Source organism: Embiotoca jacksoni, unplaced genomic scaffold, assembly GCF_022577435.1.
Source record: "Embiotoca jacksoni isolate LCO1_2020_lvr unplaced genomic scaffold, fEmbJac1.0.p SCAF_2, whole genome shotgun sequence".
In the NCBI taxonomy this organism is placed as follows: domain Eukaryota; kingdom Metazoa; phylum Chordata; class Actinopteri; family Embiotocidae; genus Embiotoca; species Embiotoca jacksoni.
This window is the reverse complement of record NW_027185340.1, coordinates 11,789,873-11,815,846: the sequence shown is the minus strand read 5'-3', so window position 1 is coordinate 11,815,846 and position 25,974 is coordinate 11,789,873. Positions and strand designations below refer to the sequence as shown.

The following is a 25,974-nucleotide window of genomic DNA, read 5'->3' as shown; positions in this document are numbered from 1 at the left end:
CATGCACACACACACACACACACGCACGCACGCACGCACGCATGCACGCACGCACGCACACACTACCACCACCACCACCTTAAAGCTTCTCCGTTTTCACACAATCCTGGAGTGAGAGACTGGAGGAGAGAAAAGCAGAGACACAGAAAGTGAGAGAGCGAGAGATGAAAGAGTCTCCTCACAGTCCTTTTCTCACTGACAACAGGTTTCAGACAGAAAGAGAAGCACGCACACACTGACTCACAGACTGTTAAATTAAATGTGTTAAATACTGTGTGTGTGCATGTTTGTCTCACCGTGTGTGTGTGAGAGAGTGTGCTGCACAGAGTTAATGACAGTCTTAATTGGTGCAAGCAAATATCCCTCCCACTGCTCCTTATTCTACATCTACTAATAGAAAGACATCCACTCCCTCCAGACAGTTAGGAAAAACTGTTAGGATGTATTTGATGAAGATGAGTGCGCACACACACACACACACACACACACACACACACACACACACACACACTCACAGATTTTGGTCCCTCACACAAGGATGAACATGTGGTGGTGTGCACACAATTTACGTGCGTAATAATATTATCTTTACTCTGTTTGCGTGTGCAAAAACACAGCTACAAGCATTTAGAAGAAATGTCTTTTTCCAGCAGCTTACATGCAGTAACAGACTTTCTCATACACAGAAATGCAGAAACCTTTAAATGCATCTTCCTAACTTAAAAATTCGGAGTATTTGTATTTGATAGACTGCAGTTTGTTCTACATTTAAATTAGGCACCAAAAAAGAGTCATAACGCCACACCTTTCTTGCCCCATTTAGGGCCAGAAGTTGTTTGGAGATATCTGACATTTTCCGAGCATGTTTATCTAGCATGAAAACTGGAAGGAAAGACCAATTACATTTCAAGGGATGGCGTGTTCTGGTCGGCATGCAGAAGGAAGTTATTATTGATCCGTTGTGTGAAGCTTTGTAAAGTTTTAAATATGCGTATTTGGCCACTGAAAACTGATTTGATAGTTCAAAACAGCAAGTGAATAAAATATTTAGAAGACTGGATTTTAAAATGCACCTCCGTCCGACGTTTATCATCAAAATATCTACAACCTAGTTAACAAGCTGTCATAAAAATGTACTCTTTGCTACCCTCGTAATAACTCCCAGATTTACCCCTATCGCTTCCCAGTAATAAAAGTGCTAAAGATTTTGGGGCACTATGAACTTTTTGCTACAAATGAAGACAGAAAAATGCCTGTAAAACAGACAGATGGATAATATGCAACAAAGGTCCAAGACTGACTGCTAATCCAGGATGTTGTTATATTGTGTGTGCAGTTGCTCACTGCAAACACATGCAAAAATCTCAGGTTTCACGTTTATGTTTACAAGCTGGCCTTTGGCTTTCCTCCCCGCAGAAAACCTGTGGTGGCTGCCGCTGAGTCAACACAACAATTACTTAATCTGCCAACGTAGAGTTTACTGCCTTTTCCGACCCACAGCTAGTGCACCTCTGACCATCCGTGGATGGGGGATCTCTCTCTGAATTGCCTCTGCTGGGGTATCTTCTCTTTTTTTTCTTTTTACTTACAGTCTGAAGTGTTTTTGTTTGCTCTGTAGTTTTTCCTTGTCTTAATAGAGAGCTGGTGCTGGGTTGAAAACCTATGCTGCTGTGGGCCCACAAATCCTTTTCAGGCAATTTATATAATATGAGGTTCTACAAAAAGGAGAAGAACTTGCACTGAGCAAAAGCAGCAATATCATCATGTGCAAAAAAAATGCATTATTAAAAGCACTGCATTCAAAATTTACTTGAGCAAAAATACACTTTCTTGCAAATAGTTAGATGAGAAGATTGGTACAACTCTTGTGTTCATAAGCGCAATATAAATATGTCCAAGTTTAGATTTGGACAGAGAGTCTTCAAACTGAGGTGTGCCAGTGCAGCAGAGTCAAAGGGGAGGCTCAGATACTTTGGAAAATACACTGTGGGAAACAAATTTTGCAACTTTGGGTCGAGGGGAGTTCTTCTCTGAGTCATAACGTCTTTTACACATATTTTTAGATTCAGTGCGACCCAAAGAATTGATCTATCATGAATAAACATCCATATATTCACGACTCACGCATTAGGTAAGAGACACTGACCGTTCAGATGTTTTCATTCCAGTGATAATTTCCATTAATTCTGCCTTTAAATGGGGTCATTTTTACCTCGCCCATGAGAAGTCTATAAGAAGATCGCCCTCTCTTGTGGCATTCATGTCTTCAGACCTTCAACTTTTCAGAAAGCTTTCAGAAAGAGTTCATGAATTATGAAGTTTTTGCTGATATTTTCAGAATTGTGGCAGGCTGTGAAATAGATATTTTAATTTGTGTCGTATTAAGTTTTTCTTTGCACTTTAATTATACGTCTGAAGAAAATGTTGATGGTGTCATCTTTTACCTCTGTCAATATGCATTTGCATTACCCGCCGGCTAGCTTGCTAAATTGTTAGCCTTTGCGCCATCAAGATCCCGTCCACATTGCCATTGCCTAATAGCAATGTTCTGACGAGTTAATTACTTGAGTGCTAAGCATAGCATGCACACGCCCTCCCATGAGGGAGAAACCATGAGGTTAAGAAACCATGAGTTTCATTAGAAGGCAGCATAGGTCTATGGCTATATTGCACATAGGAATTAACAGCTAATTGATCACATTTTTAGTGGTGTAAATTTGCTAAACTGGAAACAACACGTTCAAGAAAAAGTGCACACAGACCTTTTTGTGCTTTAGGGTGCAAAATGAGGATATTACAATGGATTTCTCTGTCCTATATATACATTTACACAGGCTGTACTACTCTGGGCTAAACTCTGAGTAGGCTGCAGCTCTGTCTAAGTCAGAGCTTTGAGTATAACCTTGATCGTCTGCTTCTCAAATGGCTTCTGAGGAAAAGCGCTGAAAGAGGCGGCTCAAACTGAGAGAAAAAGACAACATCAATTCACACAAGTTGTTGCACTCCGGAGCCCAAATTGCCCATGACACACCTGGAAAATTCCCTTTCGTCACAATATGACACTTCACCTGCCATCTCCCTTGGATGGCAGCTGATCACGAACAAAAACAAACAAGGGTAAGGAACAGTGTGTCAAAACACAATGTGAAAACTCTGAGTGTCATTTTCTGCTAAAAATATCCAATATGGTCTACCTTGTCTTCTCACCAGGAATAAGTCGATGTGAAACATGAAATAAAGATTACATTTTAACTGGCAGCACACACACATACACACAGAGAGAGATCCCGCAGAGCCGTTGTCAGCCTGGATTTACAAAACAAGACAAGTTAGGCTCTGCAGCCAGCCAGTGGTTGTCATATCAGACTAGGTGACTGTTTAGCTGGAGCTATTTTGATGCTGTTCACATGTTATTTACATCACACACACCCTCCCGTCATGCACTGTTCCAGACATGTCTCGTGTGTCTACATATGTCTTCATTTTTGTGTGTGCGACTGTGGATTTATGTGTGTGTCTCCCTGATGTCCCATCATCCCAAATAATCATCCCACAGTCATGCGTGAGATGCGATTTCCTTTAAACAATAGCGGGCCAGCTCGCCTTGCTGACCCCCCAACCTCTCAGGCTGCGGCACAACAAACATTCACATGCGCACGCGAACAGACACACATCCTTTCAGCTTGCATTAACAGAAACACATGCACATCTGAATACGCACACATCCTCCACAGCTCAGCCTCCATCAGGGCAGTGGTGATGACACGGCCTCTTTATGTTGCTGCTCCTTTAACTGCCTTCCAGAGCTGGCTTTAATAACTGGGGCCAACTGCTTGTCAGTGCTGCTATTCTGGCCTGAACTTAGTCGGCAAGACACAAACTAATACGAACGATTTCCCTGCCACGAGAAAAAGGGACATTATTGTGAATGCCCCAGACCTATTTTTAACAGAAATGATTGTAATTGTATTGAAATGAGGAAGAGTTGGGTTGGCCTACTTTGAATGCCAGTGATAATTCAGCTTGCTCTGGGCTCGTGAACCAAACACAGTCCAACACTGCAGCAGAACATCTCTTCAGTTTTGTGGTTTATGGACTTGAAAAAAGTCTCTAACGCTACAGAGATCTTTTTGGTAATAGTCGATTTGATTTTGTCTCTGTAGTTTGGACCAAGCATTTATCGCTGCAGTTTGTTTGTCAGTCACCTGTCAATGAAATGTCGTGGCTGTTCAATACTGGTGGAGGATATGGCCCTAAAATAATATCAGTATATTTCAGGGAATTACAATATTCTTGATTATATGAGTAGATATTTGAAAATAATTGTATCATTTATTTTCAGGACCTGCAAATTAAACTATATAAGTTTTAGTTTTATGTCAGCCTAAATGTAACAGTTGTCCTTCAAATATTTAGGAAAAGTAAACTCAAATTATCTCTTGGTTCTAGTTTGTAAACAACAACAGCACATCAGGGTAAGATTCACATTCTGTATAAAATAAAGCAGCTTTCAGCGATGCTTGTTGTTGCTCTGCGTATGTTACCGTGACTCTGTGTAATGCATGACATCATTATGTCAGAATATTTCCATGATCAGAGTGGCAGAATGAACGTTGCAAACAGCAGTGCCGTGTCTTACTGCGTGACTCTGGCAAACAGTGTTTCCAATCTCTAATCACAGTGATTAAAACTGAAACTGTGAACAACAGCCCAGTAACGCCAGGTTAACGTTTAACTATTTACAGTTTGGTATCTACTCCAGTGACTCCTGACCTGTACTCACAGGATAAATCAGAGAAATCGAAAGAAGATTAATGGGTCTAAGATAGAAGAAAAAAAATAATAATTCTGCTCCACATATATTAATTTATTTGTCTATTTAGAACCTTGAATCTGATTTTATCTTTTTGGACCTTATCTAAATAAAACAGTATGAGAAGTTCAGAGGGGAGATGTCTCTTTGGTGAAACTGTTAACAACTTATAAACAAAAAAAATTGATAAAACGGAAAAAAAAAGACATGTTTTTTTTTGCTATAGATTCAAAGGTGGTGACGTTAGGAATCTATGGTTCAGCCTTTAACAATACTACATTCAATGATATTATCATATGGTTTTTAATGTAAAAAGTCATTTGTAAGAATAGATGTTGTAGCATACATGAACTATTCAAGTGGAGTACATATACTCCCCAAACTGCATTCCATCGCTGATACAATAAAGACTATCAAAATTCTCTCGTTCAAAATCATGCATACCTTACAACGAAAACTGAATGTTCTCCTTCAGTATCTAAAAACCAGCAGCCGTATTGATTCAGTGATTGTCCCTAATTAATTTCCACTTTCATGCAGGTCTTCCCACTTGAATTGACTGAGTGATTTCTGTTAGCATTTCAACATGCGATGGGAATGTGACTCAGTGCAGCAGGTGTCCTTTCAAGAGACAGAAATAAACATTCATCCAACATAAGAACGCTGCTCTTTTAATAGATGCTTGATAGCTTCACAATCATCAATTACACACAATTGGGTATTCATGTAACCACTTGCAGTGTGTATCTACTTTCATCTGAGCTTTTGTAGGAGGATGCGTGTCGCTCAAATAACAGGTGGATGAATTAGTTTTATTACTTCTGTAAAAAACAACCAACAAGCACATAGGATTCTCTCATAATTCAAATTTGGCTTTAATCAGCTGCTCAACCAAACATCTCTATTTATATACAGGCAGTTTGTATGTCTTCTTGACATTTCCGTCTTTGAGCCTGTAGTGAAATGGTCGAAGATGTTCAGTATACTGTACGCAGGGAGCATCGGTCCTTATTGGAAGTCATGGTGTGTGACATTGGGTGTCAGTCGCTTATCTCTGGAAGTGGAAAATGATTTCACTCTGTTACAGCAGTCTGAATCTTCACTGTAATGATCGGCGCTATAAATGTTTATTTGTAATTATGTTTACAAAATCTAAAAAAATATCTTTGCACGTACCAGTTTTAAATCATAACATATCGCATTTTTGTGGCACAAACATCATAACCGAGTTACATCATATTGTGGCATACATCACGGTAAAAAAAAATGTTGCCTGTCTTTTGAAGGAACACTTTGTGATGATTGAATCATAGAATTTGTGAGAAAAGACCAGCAGTCTGTCAGAACTGACTGCAAAACAATGCTGCTGCAGACAGGAGCTGCACTGCTCCAGAAACATGCTCTTAAAGCCTATCTTGGGAAAATATGAATCAGACTAGTGTGTCATCCCTCTGTTGCTTCTGTTGTGTGTGACCTCTCTGGCAGCAGTTAATGAGGTAGTCAGTGAGCTGAAGGGAGCAATATATGCTGGATCTGCAGAGAAGGATCATACGGCACATCAAGCAGCCAAGCAGCAGCGACGAGTGCCCTCCATCATACACTAATTCCCCCTCTATACAGCCAAGTGAGGGATGGCGATCACATTTTTCCAGGTCAACTTGTGGATCACTGGAGGAAAAAAGTTGTCAATTTGGTCATTTCAAGGAAAGCCCACCCTTCTACAGTGTTGTAGTTTGCCCTCTAAAAAAAAGGAGTTCATTTAATCTGATTGTCATAAGGTTCCATGACTTTGTTCACAGGGCATCTGAACACACAAAATACATTTGAATGAGTTTCATTTATTGTTTTGGTGGTGTTCCTGGTCAAAAATGGCTGGTCAATAGAAAGGAATATGTGAGACCCCAATTAATGCTTTAAAATTGATTTCACACACATGCTCATTCATCACATGGACATACTTGTCTCCCAGTTGGCCGGTTGGCTATTCTGACAAACAATTGCAATAAAAGCAAGGCTGTGTTGTATATTTGATCGTGACACTGGTGAGGAGGAAGGAGGCCAGGAAACTAACAGTGAAGATGCACTGGAGGCGGAAGTGTCAGAAGTTGAAGACAACACAGAATAACATCCAAGAAACAGCTGATGTGGTGCGGTCCAGTGATGAGGTTGATGTCACATTCTGGTCATAGCATACTAATTCACTGACTGTCAGATTGTGAAAATTGTTAGAAATAATGTTCGTGTTACTGTTGTTCTTAGACATTAATTTGGTAAAGTTTTCATTTTGACCTTATGTATTTTTTTTTTGTAATAAAATGCTAAAAATCTAAAGTGTTTTCAAAACAAATATGCTTGTTTGACACAAAGTAGTCTAATTAGTGCATTATGTTTCATCTAAATGGGCCTATTTGTTATAGCCTAGTCAAAACAACCCCTTTGTTGCTATTTAATCTCTATTAAGACTCTATCAATATTTACAAGGCCATTCATAGCAAATAGAAATTTAAAACTTATGTTCTTAATAATTTATATACATATATATATATATATGGATTCATAATTACATTTTGGACCTACAGTCTATGCTTTGGACCGAGAAATCTAAATGAATTGACAGTGAATGAACACAACAGGAGGGTTGTTAGTCTGAGGACAGAGTAGGCTTCAAAATCTCAATATCTAAATGTAAATAAATGAAAGATCCGATAAGGAAGGAAGCCAGCCGAGGTCGGACGACTTCATATTGGAACGTGTCCCACAGACGGAGCCCGTCATTGTGCTCCCCGGGTTTGTCTGCTTTGCCTGCGCGCTGGCTGCTCACCGCGGTACTTGTTTACACATCCCGACAGAGATGTGGTCCGCGTTTAAGTCTCACCTCCTACCAGTCATCCAGCTCTATCTGCTGGGTTTGAAGGTCCTGGTGGTTCAGCTGTTGAGCGGACCTTTGAGGTTGCCAGGTCGGTTCGATTCCCTCTTAACATTAGTTTGACGAGTCGTATCAGAAATGTAGCGTGTTGCGCAACTGTCCGTAACGCGCACACGACGTTTTACTCATGACCGTCGGTGCGTTGTAATACACGAGTTAGTATTCGTGCGTATTATCCAGCAGCCATTATTCATATCGGTAAGGGCTGTCATCGTGCTTGCACCAAATGTCAACGCTAAGTTAGCAATGTTAGCTGGTACAAGTGAAGTCGAAATAATAAAAAAATCTGCTTAGTGAAGTGTTTTCCGGTGTCATATGTATGCCGAATTCCCCACAATAAGTTCATAGTTGCGTATCACCTCAACGTTTGGTTTCAGCGCGTTTATGTTTGTCGCCAAGCAGTCTGGGTTTGAATCTGGATTTTTTTTTTTTTTTTTTTTAAATCTAATGCAGTTTGGGCTGGCGTGGCTATCACCGAGAGACGAGTACAATGCAGAAGAATCAAGGCGTTTCAGTACAACCGACTAAAGAGCGACAAAAGACAGTACATTTACTCAAGTAGTGTGCAATTGTGCAATCGTGAGGCACATGTGCTTGAGTATTTCCGTTAGATCCCACTTCATATTTCTACTCCACCACGTTTCAGTGGGAAATATGGCAGATTTGTGGATCAGAACTTTCTTCTTCTTCCCTCTCCCAGGAATCATTTTATAACCCCTCAGATTTATCTGTAAAATGCTGCTTACACACTGCTTCAGTATCAATAATCTAATGAAAGAGATATATAATAATATATCAGTCAAAGGGACCACACCAGTACTTTTACCTTAATACATGAAACTACATTTTTGCTGCTAATACTTCTGTTCTTATACTTAAGTATGTTTCCTGCAGGACCTTTACCTGTGATTTTTACTTCGCTCAATTGGTACTTTTTTATTAAGTAAAGGATCTGAATCCTTCTTCCACCGCTGCGAAGGTGCTTCAGTGCAACTCATTAATGAATACCAATGTAATACAGCACTCTTCTAAAGAGAAATGCACTAATTCAATCATTCATTCCAAATAATGACCTCTTCGTGTTGGTAGACAATATCACTTGTACTGGACTTACATGCAAATGTGACTATTTCATTATCACGATATCATTTTTCTATTTAATTTTACAGCTAAAGTTCTATTTAATTTGTGATTCATTTATTTACCGTAAATATTTTTTAATCTTACGTGAAATCATTTAGCTTTTTCCTGTAATCATTTGAAAGACAATAAAGCAATGTCATCGAACTTCTATGATAAAACATTCTTTAAGGAAGCGGAGAAAATGTTCTATGCAGAACCCTAAAAAATAAAAACCATGAAGTCAGAGTTTTACAGAGAATCTACAGGTGTAACTACAAGGACTTGGTCATCTCTACAAATATCTGCCTGTCCCGAATAGGCTTTCTTATCAAATGACATTCTCTCTGATATCTGTGTGTCCTCTTCTGCCTCTGCCAGTGATGCCAAGACAAGATGGCAAGGTTGCCATAGTGACAGGAGGAGGCAGGGGAATCGGCTATGAGGTAGTCCGCCACATGGCCAGACTGGGGGCGCATGTTATCATAGGTATAGTATCAAGCACCGTACCACCGACATGCAAGCAGAACAGGTGATACATCCTTTTAACAGCACAAACACGTACGAAATTTCCCTGAAGGCTGCCCTGCATTTGTTTGCACTCAAATTTACAAAGCAGCAACAATAGTATTAACGATTATGCACCATTAACAATTTAGCACATATGACAACAAAATAAACAAATGTAAAATACAGCAGATAATAGAAGACAAATGGATGAAGCCATGCAGATTCATTATATAAGTATAAAGGTGCATTTTTTGAGAGGTTTAAGGTTAACCTCACTAGAAGTGAGTACTGTTCTTCAAACTGCAGACTGGCTCAATTCCCTGACTCACAATCCTCCGAAAAGTTCTGTTCTCGTTATCTAGTGTTTGTCATTTCCCATCATTAAAAAAAAAAAAAAAATCTTCTCTCCTTTGCACTGCATGAACCCTATCAGGCCTAAAACTGGTGGTTTGTAATGTTTTTATCTGCTGTGTGAAAATAATTTAGGTTTCTAGTGAATTGGATATTTTAGAATATCTGTAACAATAAAGTTATAAGCCTGATGAAAAATGCATTACAACACAACAATAAAAATCTCAACAAAATTATGCTTTACTTTATTCAAACCTGTGTCAATGTGTGTGAGCAGTTTTACTGAGGAAGCTATTGCTGATATGTTGCTGATACTCAATACTTTGACTTTTCATCACACAAAATGATCACCATAAAAATGAAGTTGTGTGCAGGGCAGAGCCACTTGCTCGCGGCGTCAAACATGATAATTCAATGTGTCAAAACACGTACAGTATATGCCGATATGAAAGCAATGGCACAATAACCTAGTCTAATCACACATGATGGTGCATATGCCTTGATTAAACAGACTTCCTTAGCGATACAATACAGTAAATTATTGCACAACTGACTTAAGTTTTTGGTCGGATCAATTTCACAATCATTTTCCACTGCCTCAAGATAGCAACGCACCAACATTGCACCTGACCACATCTCATTTAAAGATTAACATGCTTACGGGAGCTCAGATTGGACTCAAGTACATTTGTTATTTAAACAACATGAGCGCTTGACAGTCTGAAACCAGCAAAGAAACTTGAGTTGCACTTGTCGCCACTTTGCACCGGGTGTAAGAGCCCCAAAACGTCAAAGAAAAGTGCATCTTTTTGTAATGCCGCTTTAAGTGTTCAGAGAATAGATAATCGGTTAGCCGTAATCTGTGCATCTGACTCACCACCATTACGGTTATCGAGTGTCCCTCTCTTTATGAATATTCTATAGAACCAGGATGATAGTCCTAATAAGGCTGAATGTTGAGGTGTTGATAATATTTGGATTGGATACAGAGAAGATACTATCCCACTCCTACATGTCTATTTTCTTATAATAACATACAATCTATAGTACACTGAGCAAAGCCATGGCTCGGCAGTGCCAATCATACTAAAGGCAGCCTCTGTGTGTTTGTACTTAAAAGCCTGCCGTTGTCAGAGATCCTTAAACACCATCAGACGGTCAACAGTGCATACAGATTCCTCTTGAAAGCCCATTGATCCAATTTAAAGGTTGGAATAGCCGCACAACAGCCTGTTTTAATCGTTAGCAAAGACTGTATGTGTGATACTCTCCTGTGGGAAGATGTAAAGACTTTTGGAGCTCTGCAGGGATTAAACGGATGTTATCAAACTGGGTGTTGAATGCAAAATTAGGATTATGAGAGGCTTTTTTGCATAAAACAAGGTCTGGTATTGTTCCATTATTCATTTAGAAGTATTTGCTGTTGGAAGATAAATCCAGTACAACAAAGTATTTGAAAGGAAATGCCTAAAATGCTTTACGATTGCTGTTTCTTTTAAAATTGACATAAAAAAACTCCATAATTTAATAATCAAAGATTATATATGAATACTTAAATATTTTAGATTTGTGTTTCAAAATTTGTGAGAGAATTTATTTCAGATCAGCTTTGTGAAAGAAGTACTTGAATATTAATTTGACAATATCAATGATATCTTCAAGGCATATTAATAGTTAAAATAACAGAGGATGATGCTTGCCATGAATTTATAGTTGCTGTCATCAAAAGTTTGTTTGAAAGAAAAACAGATAAAGACCGTGAGATATTCAACATTCAGAAAAGTGTGTATCTATATGTGTGAATACTTTATATAAATAATCAGTTGAATGAACTGTCATTCTCTTCATATATTTATTTTGAGCTCTTTATTGCTTTTTATTTTCGTTTTTCAAGTGTCATCTGGTCCCAACTTCTGAGGGTGATGTCTCTCGTTTTTCATACCGAGAGCTACTTTCTTAAATATGTTGATCACCGCACCTCTGATGTCTGCCCTGTCTTCCTCCTTAATATTATGCAGCTTAAGTCTTCATCTGTGATTACGGGGCTGCTTCTTCACACACTTTCAGCATTCTGTTGAGCTCTCTGACTTAAGGCTCTGAAGCGAACGTCTCTGTCCGCGTCTTTTTGATTAAGGAGCAACACATTTTTTGCAGCTAATAATCGTCATATGTGTGCTAGTTGTTGTTAACGTGAATGGTTATTATTTTCTCTGCACGCTCTAGACTGTAAGAGGAATTCTGGATGTGATGTAGTCATGTTGCCAGTGAGTCAGGCGTTGATGTTTCTCTGGAACAGTATTTTCAATTCTTTTGTATGGTGTGTGTAAAAAAATAAATTTGAAAGCTGTGTTATCTTGTGTTGCAGCTGAAGAAAATAAAGTCCTTTATAGAAAGGGGCAATGTCTCCCAACAACTATGCTTCTCAAGGTTGCATGTAAGCAACATGCATTGGGATTGTTTACAGACATTTGTATGGTGTTTGTCTGTCAGCAGGATTATTTTTCACTTTCATTACATTGCCAGATAGGGCATTTGGCCAACTAAATGCAATACATCTTGAAATGCAGTAATAGCATTAAAGTTCAATAGTGACAAAATATTGGTCAACCTAGAATAAAAATATTTTTTTGCAATTATTTTTTATATATAACAACCCACTTCAGGTGGAGGCCACACACATAGCAATGTGTTTCCATGCAACCGGTTTCTAGGGTGAGAATAGATTTTGTAATTCTATTCATGAGTTTGGAAACTTTGAACAAACCTCTGCTTTATTCATTCAGAGTGTATACAGTCAATGTCAGAGTATCCTTGGAGACGGTATGAACAGAACATAAGTGAGATATGAGCATCATGATAACACACAAAAATCAATCATACAAGAGCTTGGTTAAGTATCTCTTGTAGTACCTGATAATCCTCTGTGTTTTGAAGCTGATCCTACAGCTGATAACTCTCTCCATTTCAAATACGCCAACTTCTTGAGATAATTCATGACATTTTCATATTTATGGTAAAGTGGATCCCCCTCTAGTTATGGAGTGGATGCATATTCCAGGTGGAGTGGTGGCATCGTACTTGAGTGAGGGGAGTTTATGGTTAGAGCCTCTGGACTGACACATACCAGAGTTGGGAATTAATAAGTGTGCAATTGGGCTTGGAGTATATTTCTGCAGGTTTATGATTCAATTGATGTGGTCTCGAGTATTTTAACGATAAGATAATGAAAGTTAAATTAATCTGCATAGTAAAGTGAAGACTTTGGTGCTTGGAAATATTTTTTTACTGGGGAAAAAGTAAAAGTCATTTAAGTTTTAGTTGCATGTCAGGACTTTCCTACTCTGTCATGCTCAGTTTATGCATTTGTTGAGCTGCAGCAAGATTATTTCAGTGAATTAATTAGGTTACATTTTTAACCCCCTGCCCAAAATATTTAGTAGGCAAACTATTTCCTCAGGGCACGTTTTTAATCAGTGGCTATTTTAATGGAGAGCTTTTTCCGCAAGCAGTTGTGCAGAGATGTGTTTTTAATGATGTGCAGTGTTCTCAGTGAGTGTCGGTAAGTGAAGTCCAGTCAGTTCATTTAAAAGCACGTAAAAAAAAAAAACAGAACAAATGTTGACCATAGGGCTTTACAAAGATACAACAAACATAGGACTGATTAGATAAAACAAGACATTAATAAGAGGATATAAGTCAGTGAATATGAACTTGAACTTAAACTATCTGGATGAATTATAACAAACTGCAATGCATAAGTAATTAATCAAATAAAAACAAAGCTAGGATGTGGTATGGCATGTGTTTGTGATAACAGTTATGAAGCTAAAGAGCAGCGGAGGGTCTAATCATCCAAGAAGGGGAAGATGGAATAGTTAGCAGCTAACTTTTCCTAAATTTAGGGCCAATGACTGAAAATGCTCGATCACCTTTGGTTTTTATGTTGGTGTGTGGGATAGAGAGAAGTGATTTGTCAGCAGATATAAGGATTGTGGTGACAGAATAGGGCAGGGTCTCCAACTATCAGTAGCTCCCGAGCGCTGGCAGACATATATATATATTTTATTTATATATATATATATATATATATATATATATATATATATATATATATTTATATATTATAAATAACATTTATAATTGTTTTCATTAGTGAAACTAAAACTCCCCAGTAGCCCAGAACAGACAAACCAAACACTGGTTCCAGAAAGGGCCTTGCAGGTTTTTTTTTTGCAAGTTTCACAACCCTTGAGATTTTCCTACACCTTGGAAGAGGAGGGTGAGGGGAAGACTATTCAGCTGGTTGTAATTTACAACCTCACAGCTAGTTGGCAATAAATCATACACACTGCTCCTTTAAAATCAAGTCTTCCCTGATAACCAGTGAAGAGTGGACAGTCTCACTGCTGCATTTTAAATCAGCAAGATAGGGCTGACTGACTGATAGTAGAATTACAGAATTCAAAGCGTGAACTGTAGTCTCCAAATCTTTGAAGTCCCTCTCCTGACATTGATTAAACCCCTAAAAACTCATGAAAATTACATATTTAAAAGTATTATATATATATATATATATTCTATATTACATATAGTATTTCATCAGTCGACATGGGTGTACAAGTAACCATGACCAGTAAGCTGTGGTTAGTGGTTAGTGGTTAGTTCGGACATATGTATATTGGAAGACAATATTTAGAAAAAGAGCTGGTTTCACTCGGTCTGGATTAAAATAGAATCATTTTAAACAATGGATAGTGATCTGATATTTAAAAGCTCCAATTGTGTGAAAGAGGCTGTTTTGGGGAATATGCGGATTCCCTGCGATTGAATGAAATACGGACCTTAACCGTTAGAAGAAGTAATAGTACTGGGGCAGTACTGATAAATACAAATAGCCTCGTAGTATTTCTAGTAGTTAATAGTTTGGGTAAATTGGTATGTGTAGGAGGAGTTGTGTTGTATCATTCAAAGGGCAGAAAAGCTTGTTGAAGGGAAACTAGTTGTCAAAAAAAACAAAACAAGGGCAAAGTTGTGTAAAACTAGTTGTGTAAAAAAAAACAAAAAAAAACGTGAGAGCAGCGTGTTCCCATCCTGTTGGTGTGTGTCTGTGTGACCCTTGTGACATGTCACACAGAGGAGCCACATCCTTCAGCCCTGCCTGAACCGTAGTGCATCAGGGTAAATGATGCTCTGCCCTTGAAATAGCCTGTGTGATAATCCAAGATTAGTGTGTCTGGGTGTATGTGCGGAGAGGAATTGAGAATGTGCATGCAGGCTATTTGTGTGTATGAGTTTGGGTAAAAAGAGTTTTGTGTTTATGTGTGTCTATTCATGCACAGTGTGTGTTAAAATGCGGCAGCTTAGATAAATAGGAACAAGCTAATGTTCAAGTAATGTCTTGTTAATCAATATTTTGTCTATTGACTAATCACTTAAGGCCATGATTCCCAATCACGGGTGCACGTACCTCATCGCTACATCTGCAGTAACCATGTGTGTGTGGAAAAAGTATTTTTAAATTTACAAATTCAATGGACCTGAACAGGTCTGAGCAGAAACGTTTACAGCTATTGAAAATTAATGAATAAGCAGAAGAAATAGGAAACCAAATGGGAATAAATAAATAATAGTCAGAATGTGAATAGACGTTTAAAACAGCTACTGAAACATGCGGCGAATAATATGGAAAAACAATTAGAAATGCTGGGCTGAAAACATGGCTTGAAGTTGTTTGGCTAATTCATGAAATTGATAGCTGACAGTATAAATTAATAAAATTGTTTGCTAACAATATGAATAAGCAATATGGAAATCGTTAGCTGCAATCATGGTTGTTTGCTAAAGGTATGGCTAACACAAGGACAGATACAGGAGATCATTCCTGCCCACTGCAATAAGACTACAATAACTCACCTCTGGCAAAATCCATCACAGTACAATTACACTGTTGACTGTGTTTCTTGGTTTGTTTGTATATAATATATATAGATATATACTGTACTGTATATATATATATATATATATATGTTGACTGTGTTCTTGGTTTGTTTGTATATACTATATATAGATATATAATGTACTGTATAAACTGTGCATTTTATATTGTATATTTTATATTTATATTTCTTACTGCTATTTACTGCTATTTTATTGCTTTTCTATTATTATATTATATTCTAGTATTGTATTCTATTATTTCTATTATTATCTTATTGCTTCTGTATGCTGCTGTAGCGAAAAAATTTCCCCTCGGGGATTAATAAAGTAAATACCTACCTACCTACCTACCTAACTGATGAAGTTGTTAGCTAACAGTATGAATAAACAATTGAAATTGCATGCTAAGCACTGGCTACCTGTTAAATGTAATAGCTAAAAGTAGTGGATAAATGGTTGAAATGATAAACTAAAAATCATTGATAAATAGTGAAAACGGTTAACTATAATTGATAAATGTCAAGCTCTTTGTAGTCACTACAAAGAAGTGCTAAGATAAAAGTAGTCCTGAAATGGTTAAAATAACTTAATGTATTTATAAAATTGGTTAAATAGTTAAAAAAAAAAAAAATTCTAAAAAAGCTGAATTAAGGATAGATGTTGAAGTGTATAACCTGAACTAATGAGTCAATACTGTAGCTCAAACCAAACTGACCTAAATATTGATAATTTTACTGGATGGATTTTGGAGAAAAAAAAAAAATTCACTTATATATTATTAATAAATAAGTTTAAAATGAACGTAGCTGAATATGAAAGGTGGTGTTAACGAAGGGGTGCATGAGTCATATCACAGGCCTGTGGGGGAATCAGATGAAGAAGGTTGAGAACCACTGACTTCAGCTGCTAATTGTTGGCACTAATTCATAGGCAGTGAGAGTATATGTTTATTTATGCCTTTGCACTTGTGAGTTTGTGTGTGCTTTCATGTAACCAACTTGTTTTTTTGTTTTATTTAAAAAGGGAGTTAGAGTTTATCTCATCCCCGTGCTCAGTCAGTAACTGCATTTTCGAGCAGAGTGACTACTTGTTTAAATATATAAAGATATGAATACACTAATGTTGAAGTAACAGAGATGGATTTCAAAACAGTGCGTTTTGAATGCAACATAATGACAAGGCATTAAATTCCTATTCATCCACACAGTTGTCCTGAGTGAACACTGAAAATATGTGTGTAGACTACTAATGGAAATGTTTTATTTTTAATTTTTAACCTTTTTGAGGCAGAAGTCGTTTTTATTAACTGATCTGATATGACAAGATCAACATCCTTCAGTGTCTTGAAATTGAGTCGTCACAGTGTACTTGTTTATTAATATGATTGTAATAATATATTCATTATAGTGATCTTAGAAAGCAGTAAAAGACATGCATCTCCCTCTATCTCTGCGTGTTTTTCCTGGTACTGCAGCAGCTTATATATTAATCTGTCACTGTTCCATTCCAGACTTGTGCCATGTTTAAGAGATGAGAAAATGATGCTATTTGTGGTGACTTTTGTCTGAAAAAGTTCAGGGCGCCAACATGTTAAACTCCTGTGAGAATAAAGGGCTTATGTTTCTTAAGCAGAGTGAAAACCCATCTTAAATACTAACTATTAGCTCTTTGATTGAGAATTGGTTCAGTAAATGTTTAATATTTCCCTGTTAATACATGTTGTTAAAATAACTACTTTAAATGCTTTTTCAATAATAATTCAATACATTCTGTATGCACAAAAACAAAGTGCAATTTCTTATAAATGGAAATCTGTATTAAATTAAACACTTATTTGTCATGATAAGCCCACATTTCCTGCAAACCTTAGTTTTTTTTCTGGGTTTTTATGTTTGTTGCGATTAGCAAGTATGTCATTTGTAACGACAATGAGAGGAGAGGTTGAAGAGCCTCCCTGACTGTAAATAAGGAGCTATTTTTGTTAATAAAGCAAGTTCCATTTGGAAAGAGTTATTTTGAGTCCTACTACCACCAGCAGAGCTTCTGCTAAATCTGTTTGCAACGAAATGACGTGAATTTTTGCAAAATTGCAATCTCTTGCAAACATGGGCAAATCATTTTGTATGTTCAATTTTGCGTTTGCATGATTGCGATTTCCTGTCGGGACTGTGTACTTCACCCAACTAACCTGTCTCTTCCAAAATAACTCAACAGTTATTTTAAATATGCCACACTCATTCCGGGAATGTTTGAATCATGATAACAAAGTCTTCACTGAAGCAGTAGAAGTATTTAGAATCTTTGTTGACATTCATAAATATTGCTGAAGGGCCAAATGGTTTATCAATAACTCTTTTCCTTTCTAGAACACATCTTGGAAATATGTTTTAATCAGAGAGAATAAACTAATATAAAAGGGTTTTATAGAAGGCTTGTCAGACACTGTACTCATCTGTGTGTGTGTGTGTGTGTGTGTGTGTCTGTCCTTCTCTTTGAGGTGGGAGGGATGAGCAGGAGGGTCTTGCAGTTGTCAGAAGGATCTGTGAACAGTACAAAGAGGCCAAAGGTAACACTGCAAACATATCAAACACACGCACGCACACACACACACACACACACACATACACATACACACAAATGCTTGTGCGGAAGTGTACTTGCTTTCCCCTGCCAGTGTTTGAAGATAAAGGGCAGAGCTGCAGCAATCTGTCCCTCAGGATTATTTTTAAAGTCTTTACCAAGCACACATGCATAATTGCACACTTGCAGGTATGCAGACAAACACTGAGGCACACAATGAGCTTCCACACTGGAAATACAATGTCAGGAGTGTTTCTGATGAAGAGACGGATAAAAGATGAATGGCTGTGAGAAAGAAAAGGAAGGGAAGATAATGATAAGAAACACTATACAATTTGCTCGAGGAGGCGCAGTGCACCATGGACAGGTCACCAGTCCATCACCGGCAACCGTTCATGCTCACATACACACCTACGGACAATTTAGAATCACCAGTTGACATACATGCATGTCCTTGGACTGTGGGAAGAAGCATGTAGCCTGGTGTTACTAAACCCAAATTCACTGTGAATATATTGGTCTGTGTGTGCTCAATAGGGAATCGTCCACAATTGTTTAATCCTACTGTGTAGACCTCGGGTTCATTTTAAAACTATTGGAGTAGCTTTAACCAATTGGTATTCACCGAAACTCCACCGCCGCTGAAACTGCATTGAGTAAAAATGCTCAATTATAACATCATCGCACTTAACCACCGACACTGGTTGCTGTTTGGGGCGCCCTTTACAGTGGCTGAGCGAACGTTCATGCAAACAGTTTGTCCAAACTATAATCACAGCAGAAAACTGAAGCTATGAGCAATATTGTGGTGGAGTCAGGCTAGAAAGCCAGAGCACCTAGAAGAAAATGATGCACGAACAGGGAGGACATGTAAACTCCTCACTTAAAGGTCCCAGCTGACAGCAGGTTCCCACCCAGAACCTTCTTGCTGTGAACTATTACCTAATTAAGAGTCATATGGTATCACTTTCTATGATAATAGGCATTGTGCACATTACAGACATAGTTGGAAACACTTTTTTTCTTTATCTTTTAAAAAAAAATCTTCACTTCAAGAAGAACAGGCTCAAACAATCCCGAAACATAAAAGTGATGTAACTTTATAAAGCAGACAGAATGCCACTGAAATATAAATAGGCAACATGTTCTGTAACAAGAGATGCCTTAAATACTTTTTAAATAATATGAATTCAACACATACTGTATGCACATCAAAGTGCAAACTCTTACAACTGCACATATATATATGTATATACATGTAATTGAACACAAGCTGTGTGATTTGACTGACGCAGGGATGTGTGGTGATTAGTTTCCTAATCTTCATGATAAGAGCGCATTTCCTATTAACTCCCTCACTTCCACTGTTGCTTTTTTCTCTGGTTTGTCTGGTTTTGATGATGAGAGGAGAGGTTGAAGAGCCATGCTGATTTTCAATAAGGATTATTTTTCCTTGACAAAGCAGAGCTTTTATTGAGTACGTTTATTAAAGTGAAATCATGAAATCTTTAGAAAGTTGTACCTCAAAGTTACCTCAAATTGGTTGAATTTCTAATAATTATCAGGGCTGCAAGATTGCAATTTCCTTGCAAGATTTGATAGTTGTAACAAGTGTGCCATCGTCCTACCATAATGATAAATAAATATATACAATTTGATAGAGGAAGGGTAGAGATGTAGAGGCAGAGGAAAACATAACAAATGCATAAATGCAAGAAAATACAAGCGGGAAAAGAGAGAGGTGGAAAAGGAGAGGAAGTACAGAGGAGGTGACGAACATAAGAAGAGATAGATGATAGCAGAGATTTATCACGCTATTGATTGAAGCTTACAGGGTTCTCCGTAGCTCCGGTGTTGATTAATTGATTTGGCTGACCTTCACAGCGCCATAAATTCCACCACAGTGTCATGAGTAAGAAGCCTCATAAGTTCTTCTTCTCTGTACCAAATGGCCCTGAGTTTTCACCACATTGTAAGGTGTGTCATGTGCTGTTTACCTCAGAGGATGTTCAGAGATCTGTACTCCGGCAAAAATCGGATTTTAGTTATCGTCAATGCGTTAAAATTTGGGTTCTCTTCACTTTTTATTTCAGGAAATTAACATTATCCATGCAGTTATATCATAGCATACTGTCACTGCACAAATATTTCTTTTTAAAGAATAATTTGGGGGGGTTTCTTTGTTTTTCTCATCGTTAACAAATCTTAACCTGACGCGCTCAATGATTTGTTACCTCGAACAATCTGAGAAGTTGTCCTTGTTTTGGAAGAGGATACTTAGCAGGTGATAGGATAAACCATCCATCTATCACTGCTATCCCGGGCTAACTTCAACCAATCAGATCATTGTCGTTTTTGCGCTAGTTTATCACTTCAGATTTTGTAATCTCATAATCTCTCGATCTTGTGTGATCTTATTTGATTTTCTAAAAATCTAGTTATCTCACAAGATAAAAACAAATCCGGTTAAAAGACAAAAAACAACAATAAATGATCCCAAACTATTAAGAACACATCCGATGAGCAACACTGTTGCCCTGGGTTACGTCTTCACAAAAAACGATGGGCATCGTTGTTTATTTATAAGCAGCTCAGCAGAAAAATAACAGTGATCCACAGAGATCTAACAGACATCAAGCGTCACAACAGGGCTGGCTACGTCAGAAAACAACGTATGTCAAGAGCCGTACGTAAATCACATGCTCAGTGCAAAACAAACACAAAGCTTACAAGAACAGAAACTGTCTTTTACTTTGTATGTCTGAACGTGGCATGACTCTGACCCTGAGTAACGACTGACAGCGTAGAGTGGCACCCTCAACTGTTACACATGTTGATACAATGTAGGTTTTTTTATTTTCTTATTTAAGTCCACAGAGCCATCTGGCACGAGCATTTAAAGCTTTTTGTTGTTGTTGTTGTACAACAGTCAAGTAAGATCCATTATGCTAAAATAGTTGCCCTAATTATGAATGGATGGGTTTTTCATGTCAGGATAAATAACTATGGCGCAAGTCAAAACAAATGCCAGGGATATTATGTTTTTTGAATTTTGATTCCAGGAACTGAAACTGAATTTGAATATTGTGAAAGTATACCATTTTTGTAGCTTTCAGAATAATAAAGTTCCTCTGTACATTACTTGCACAGTGACAAATTCTTTCCATTTATTTATTCACAGACAAATGATGTTGCCCTTTCAATAGGGCGTTTGATTAGAAAACACTTGATTTGTTGTGAACTGAAATTAATATTAACATGGCTTGATTGAGTACACATCTGTGAAGTCAAAATCAAGTGAATATAATACTGCTCATCAGACACTAGCAATCCTGCTGTAACGAGTATGTATGGGTGTGTTGTAAGGAGTATGTTAACAGTTATCATAGGTGACCATAGGTTATGTGCAGTGTTAAACCCAGTGCTACCAATTGGGAAAATAGCTGTGGTTTACCTTGCTTTTCCTTGCAGTGGAGAGTAGCAGTAGGCTGGCGGACTGGGCCCCTGCTTGTGTGTAAGTGGCTGTCAGGTACAGAGACAGCGGCCATGTAGCTGGTGTCATTGAAGTCGATTTCCCTGGACGGGGCCGTGGTGGAATTGATTACTTCTTTTGTAATTGGCAGGCACTGAGGCATAGGGGACAAGGGGGTGTCTGTAGCCAGATGCTTGTGCACTGAATGAGAATGTGTTGATGTGTGTGTGTGTGTGTGTGTGTGTGTGTGTGTGTGTGTGTGTGTGTGTGTGTGTGTGTGTGTGTGAGTGTTTGAGTGTGTTTGAATGAGGCAGTAATGGATTCTCATTAGTATGTGAGGCAAGAGCTTTAAACATCTCTGTCCAAACGCCCTTTGGCATCCTTCCCAGTGTGTGTACATTTGTCTGTTATGAGAAATGGGAGACAGCTCATAATAAACACGTAGAGGTAGTTTTCCAACTGAGGGCTTGAGTGGACAATTGTTGACACCCCTCAGGGATTTCAAGGTGTCACCAGTGAAAGAGAATTTAGTTAGACTTCAAAGTATCTATTATGTTTTAAAAAATTGAAAAGATAGAAGTCTATTAGCCACTTTGAAAAATTTTAAAAGAAATTTGATGTATTCTTCAGCCTGCATCTTAGTCTTATAATTGTGGCCAATCTTTTTTCAAATAAACTTCAGTTTTACACAACATTTATATGTAGGTCATACTTAACGTAGGCACTGAAATTAGACCCTGGATTAGCTGTAATAACTGAGTGCAAGACTGCATTTTAAGCAATTTACCAGAAAATGTAAGTATTTGCTTATTCATCTGCACATGACAATTTGTTTATGTTTTGCTTTGAGGATTGATAGATTGATACTTTAATAAGAATGCGCATTCACTCTCCTGCTGAGATGAATATGCAATTATCAATACAACTCTCACAGCTATATCTGTTGATGAAATATTAAAGTGTGGACAGTAGGCATTTAGCTCAGCTCTGTCATATTATCACCACAAGTTTGGCAGGAAAACAGCAGAGACTGCTAAATATGCACCTGGCTAAGAAATGGTCCTCGACACAACCTCTTGTGAAACACTACTTGTTTTAGATTGAAAGATTTAAATTTATTTTGATTTTTTTTTTTTTTTTTTTTTTTTTTTTTGTGCAGAGCTAAGAATTTGACCTATTTAGTATTTTTCTTTTCATTAAAATTTTACCTGCATGATCTTTACCTTTAAGTTGCTTTAACAAGGTTTTATTTGGCTATATCAAGAATGTAACCCTGAACAAGACTGCAGAGCACAACCGTTTGGCCTTTTTTTTTTTTTTCCTTAAAAAAACTGGGCGCCTGTCGCACCTGACTGTTATCACATTGATTGAAAACACCTGACTCGAATCTCGCCTTCAAAATAACTGCTGGTCCCAGAGGTTCTCTTACTTTTGCCACTCACAGATAATATTGAATGATTTTCCTCAAGGAATAAAGTATGATATTTTTTATCTCTTGTTTAAATGGGTTCTCCTTATCTATTTTTAAGGATTTATGTTAAAAACACATTTATTCAGAAATATAGAAAAATTGAAAGGGTTCAGAAAGTTTCCTGCACCACTGTATTAGCAGAATCTTCTGAATTATTTTTTTTGCTGGTACACCTGACTGAAAAACACAAGTGCATTATAAATATCTAGTCCAAAGTCCTGCTAAACATATACTATGTAGAGTAAGAAGAAATACAATTACACATTTATTCACACATGTACAACATAATTCATACTTCAATCACCATCATTTAGCGCAGGAGTTCTCAACCTTTTTCAAGCAATGGAACCCCAAACTGTTACTCCAAAAACCTCATAGATATACCATAAAACTATTACATAACACATTTTGGTTGTTAAAGCATCCTTTTTAAAATCTGTTAATAACATGTTCACAAAATAATGGAGTTCTTCTCATTTACAATGACAAGAACTTACCTGAAACTAGTAAGATGTACGTGAAAGACCCAAAACTCTGCATGAGACGCCTGCTAGAAATCTTACCTTCAGTGTCCGGCGACAGGACAAGTCGTGCCACTGCTCCCCTGCATTACCAGTAGTACCACTTGAAGCTGTCTTAGCAGGAGTGAAAGGATCAACCACCGGGTCCCAAACATCACAGAGGCATGAACTGAGGTCCTGGCTCAGAGCAGTGAAGTCCCAGGTGGCTTCATCTCTCTCTGCATCCACAGACAAGCTGTCTATGAGAAGAAAAAAGGAACCGTCATTACAGTTATCCTATTAGCTCCCTCTGTAACCTCACACAATTAACCCTCAGCTCGAGCACGAGTTTTCTCCAGTGTATTTTTTGTTTTTTACAATTAGCTGAGTCACTCATTACAAATGAGTTGGATTCTGTGCTTTTTCTAAAACATTTGCAAGGTGAAACATTTTTTTTTTTTTTTTTTTTTCTCGGTGAATTCCTCACTGTCAGAAAATGTCTTTGGATTTACTGGCGTGCTGTGTTTTCAAATGGCACTTTAGCGTGTCTGGTTTCATGGCTTTGCTCGCTCACAACAAATCACACATTGTGGTAAGATGATAAACTCAATATATCTATGATCGTATTCTCTTAGTTGGGCTAATCAGGGTTGAGCAGCATTCCAGATTGTGTCCTAACCAAGCGGCAATCAGCAGTGATGTCACCAATTGGTGGAGCGAGCAGTGGATCTGAGTCAATCTCTAAGGACACAATATCCAACCATCTATAGTGGAAACTTGACAGCACCACAGGCCTGTCTATCAAACAGACACCCCCCCAATCATACCACTTTTTGAGGCCTAATATCTAATTAATGACAGAATTATTTTAATTTGGCCCGCCAGAAAGCTAATTAGAAGGAGTAACCCCAGCAAATTACACCATAATTACTTCGTATTTCATGAGAGAGCCTTGTTGGAGCCAACCCCTAGTGGCCCTTGGTGGTATTGCACTTTTAGCCACTTCCCCGGAAGCTACGTCCAATTTTGTATACAGACATATTGTCGATTTATTCACAGCACTCATAGTAACATATTTAGAATTTGCGTTGGCTCAAAGTGAGCAGACGTATCACAGTGGTGTGATTGCTTTATTGCACAGCATAGCATTGTAATGTATTACCTTGACTGGATAAGTACTGTCCCAAAAAAACCTTGAGTAAACATCTGTGGAAACATGATTAGGACTTTACACTGCAAGTAGGCGCTAGCCAATGACGCTTGGAGCATTTTACTGAAATTATGAACATGAACTCACACAGATGCAGATACAGGGTATTTCTGTAGTTTTTGCCACAGGCAGTGCTGTCTGTCCACTAACTTTAGTCACGGTGAACTTGAAAGTAACACATTGTGCCTGAAACCATAGGCCTAGATTAACAGTGTGAAGCAAGGCAACCTGTGTGTGTGTGCGTGTTTGTCTGCTTTTCACACATTAAACTTTCTGCCGGCTTAGGTAACCCAGCTGCTCCTTTCTTACAAAAGCTCTTTGACGCCAAGCCCAATTTAATAGTAACAGACGTGTTTAAAAGACTGCCCTTGTTAGACTGTGTTTGTACTTTTTAAATGTTTGTGTGATTCTGAACATGACTGTGTGCATTTGTGACAAGCTGCGGTGTCAAACAAATGCATTATTTCTAACTATCTGCATGTGTGTTGGGTTTGTTTTTGTTTGTTGTTGTTGTTGTTGTCGTTTATAGCTGTCTTGACTTGGGAGACTGTCATCCCATTAACAAAACAAGCAGGAGTTGACTGGGGCACTAGCCAGCCTCCTCTCTCCTACATCAGCTGCATAAAAATGTCTGTGGAGGAGCAAAAACTGGCACACTGCCCAGACGTAATATTCTTGGATTTCACTGTGCTGTTTATCAGACAGCTCAAAGGGAAACTATTTATATTTCTTCGTCTGGGTCTCATAAGAGGTGGTTTCAGGAGGGACGGTTCATTCATCCTTGTGTGTTTTCTGCTTTTTATTCAGCCAGTATTGTTGACAGGTAGAGCTGGTAGGTGGGAAACATTCAAGGGAATTTCTGACTCTGCACTCACCTTAAACTGTAGTGTATTTAGGGTCAAAACAGTGAAAGGTGAAAATGCAATGCAAAATCAGATCTTGCTGAGGTATTCATTGTCAACTTTAAAGCATGAGTAATGCAAGATCCCTGACCTGTTGTCGAGCAGAAGAAAAATGTAATGTGTTTACTAGCTATGCATTTTAATATCAGATTTAGGTGTAATTCAGCTTAATCATATGCACTG

At 37.9% G+C, this 25,974-nt stretch overlaps 1 protein-coding gene across 2 annotated transcripts in view; it reads left to right on the top strand.

Moving 5' to 3' along the window:
* Positions 1–25,974, top strand: part of LOC138201239 (polyprenol dehydrogenase) — a 47,687-nt gene that overhangs the window by 5,724 nt on the left and 15,989 nt on the right. Inside the window, exons 1-3 of one of the 2 annotated variants that reach the window (XM_069154559.1) lie at positions 7,641–7,770; positions 9,240–9,347; positions 18,154–18,222. In XM_069154559.1, the coding sequence (XP_069010660.1) occupies positions 7,665–7,770; positions 9,240–9,347; positions 18,154–18,222 (283 nt within the window). In that variant the 5' untranslated portion in view covers positions 7,641–7,664. Of the gene's footprint in view, positions 1–7,640; positions 7,771–9,239; positions 9,348–18,153; positions 18,223–25,974 lie in introns of those variants that run through there. The other variant, XM_069154560.1, reaches the window with a different exon arrangement.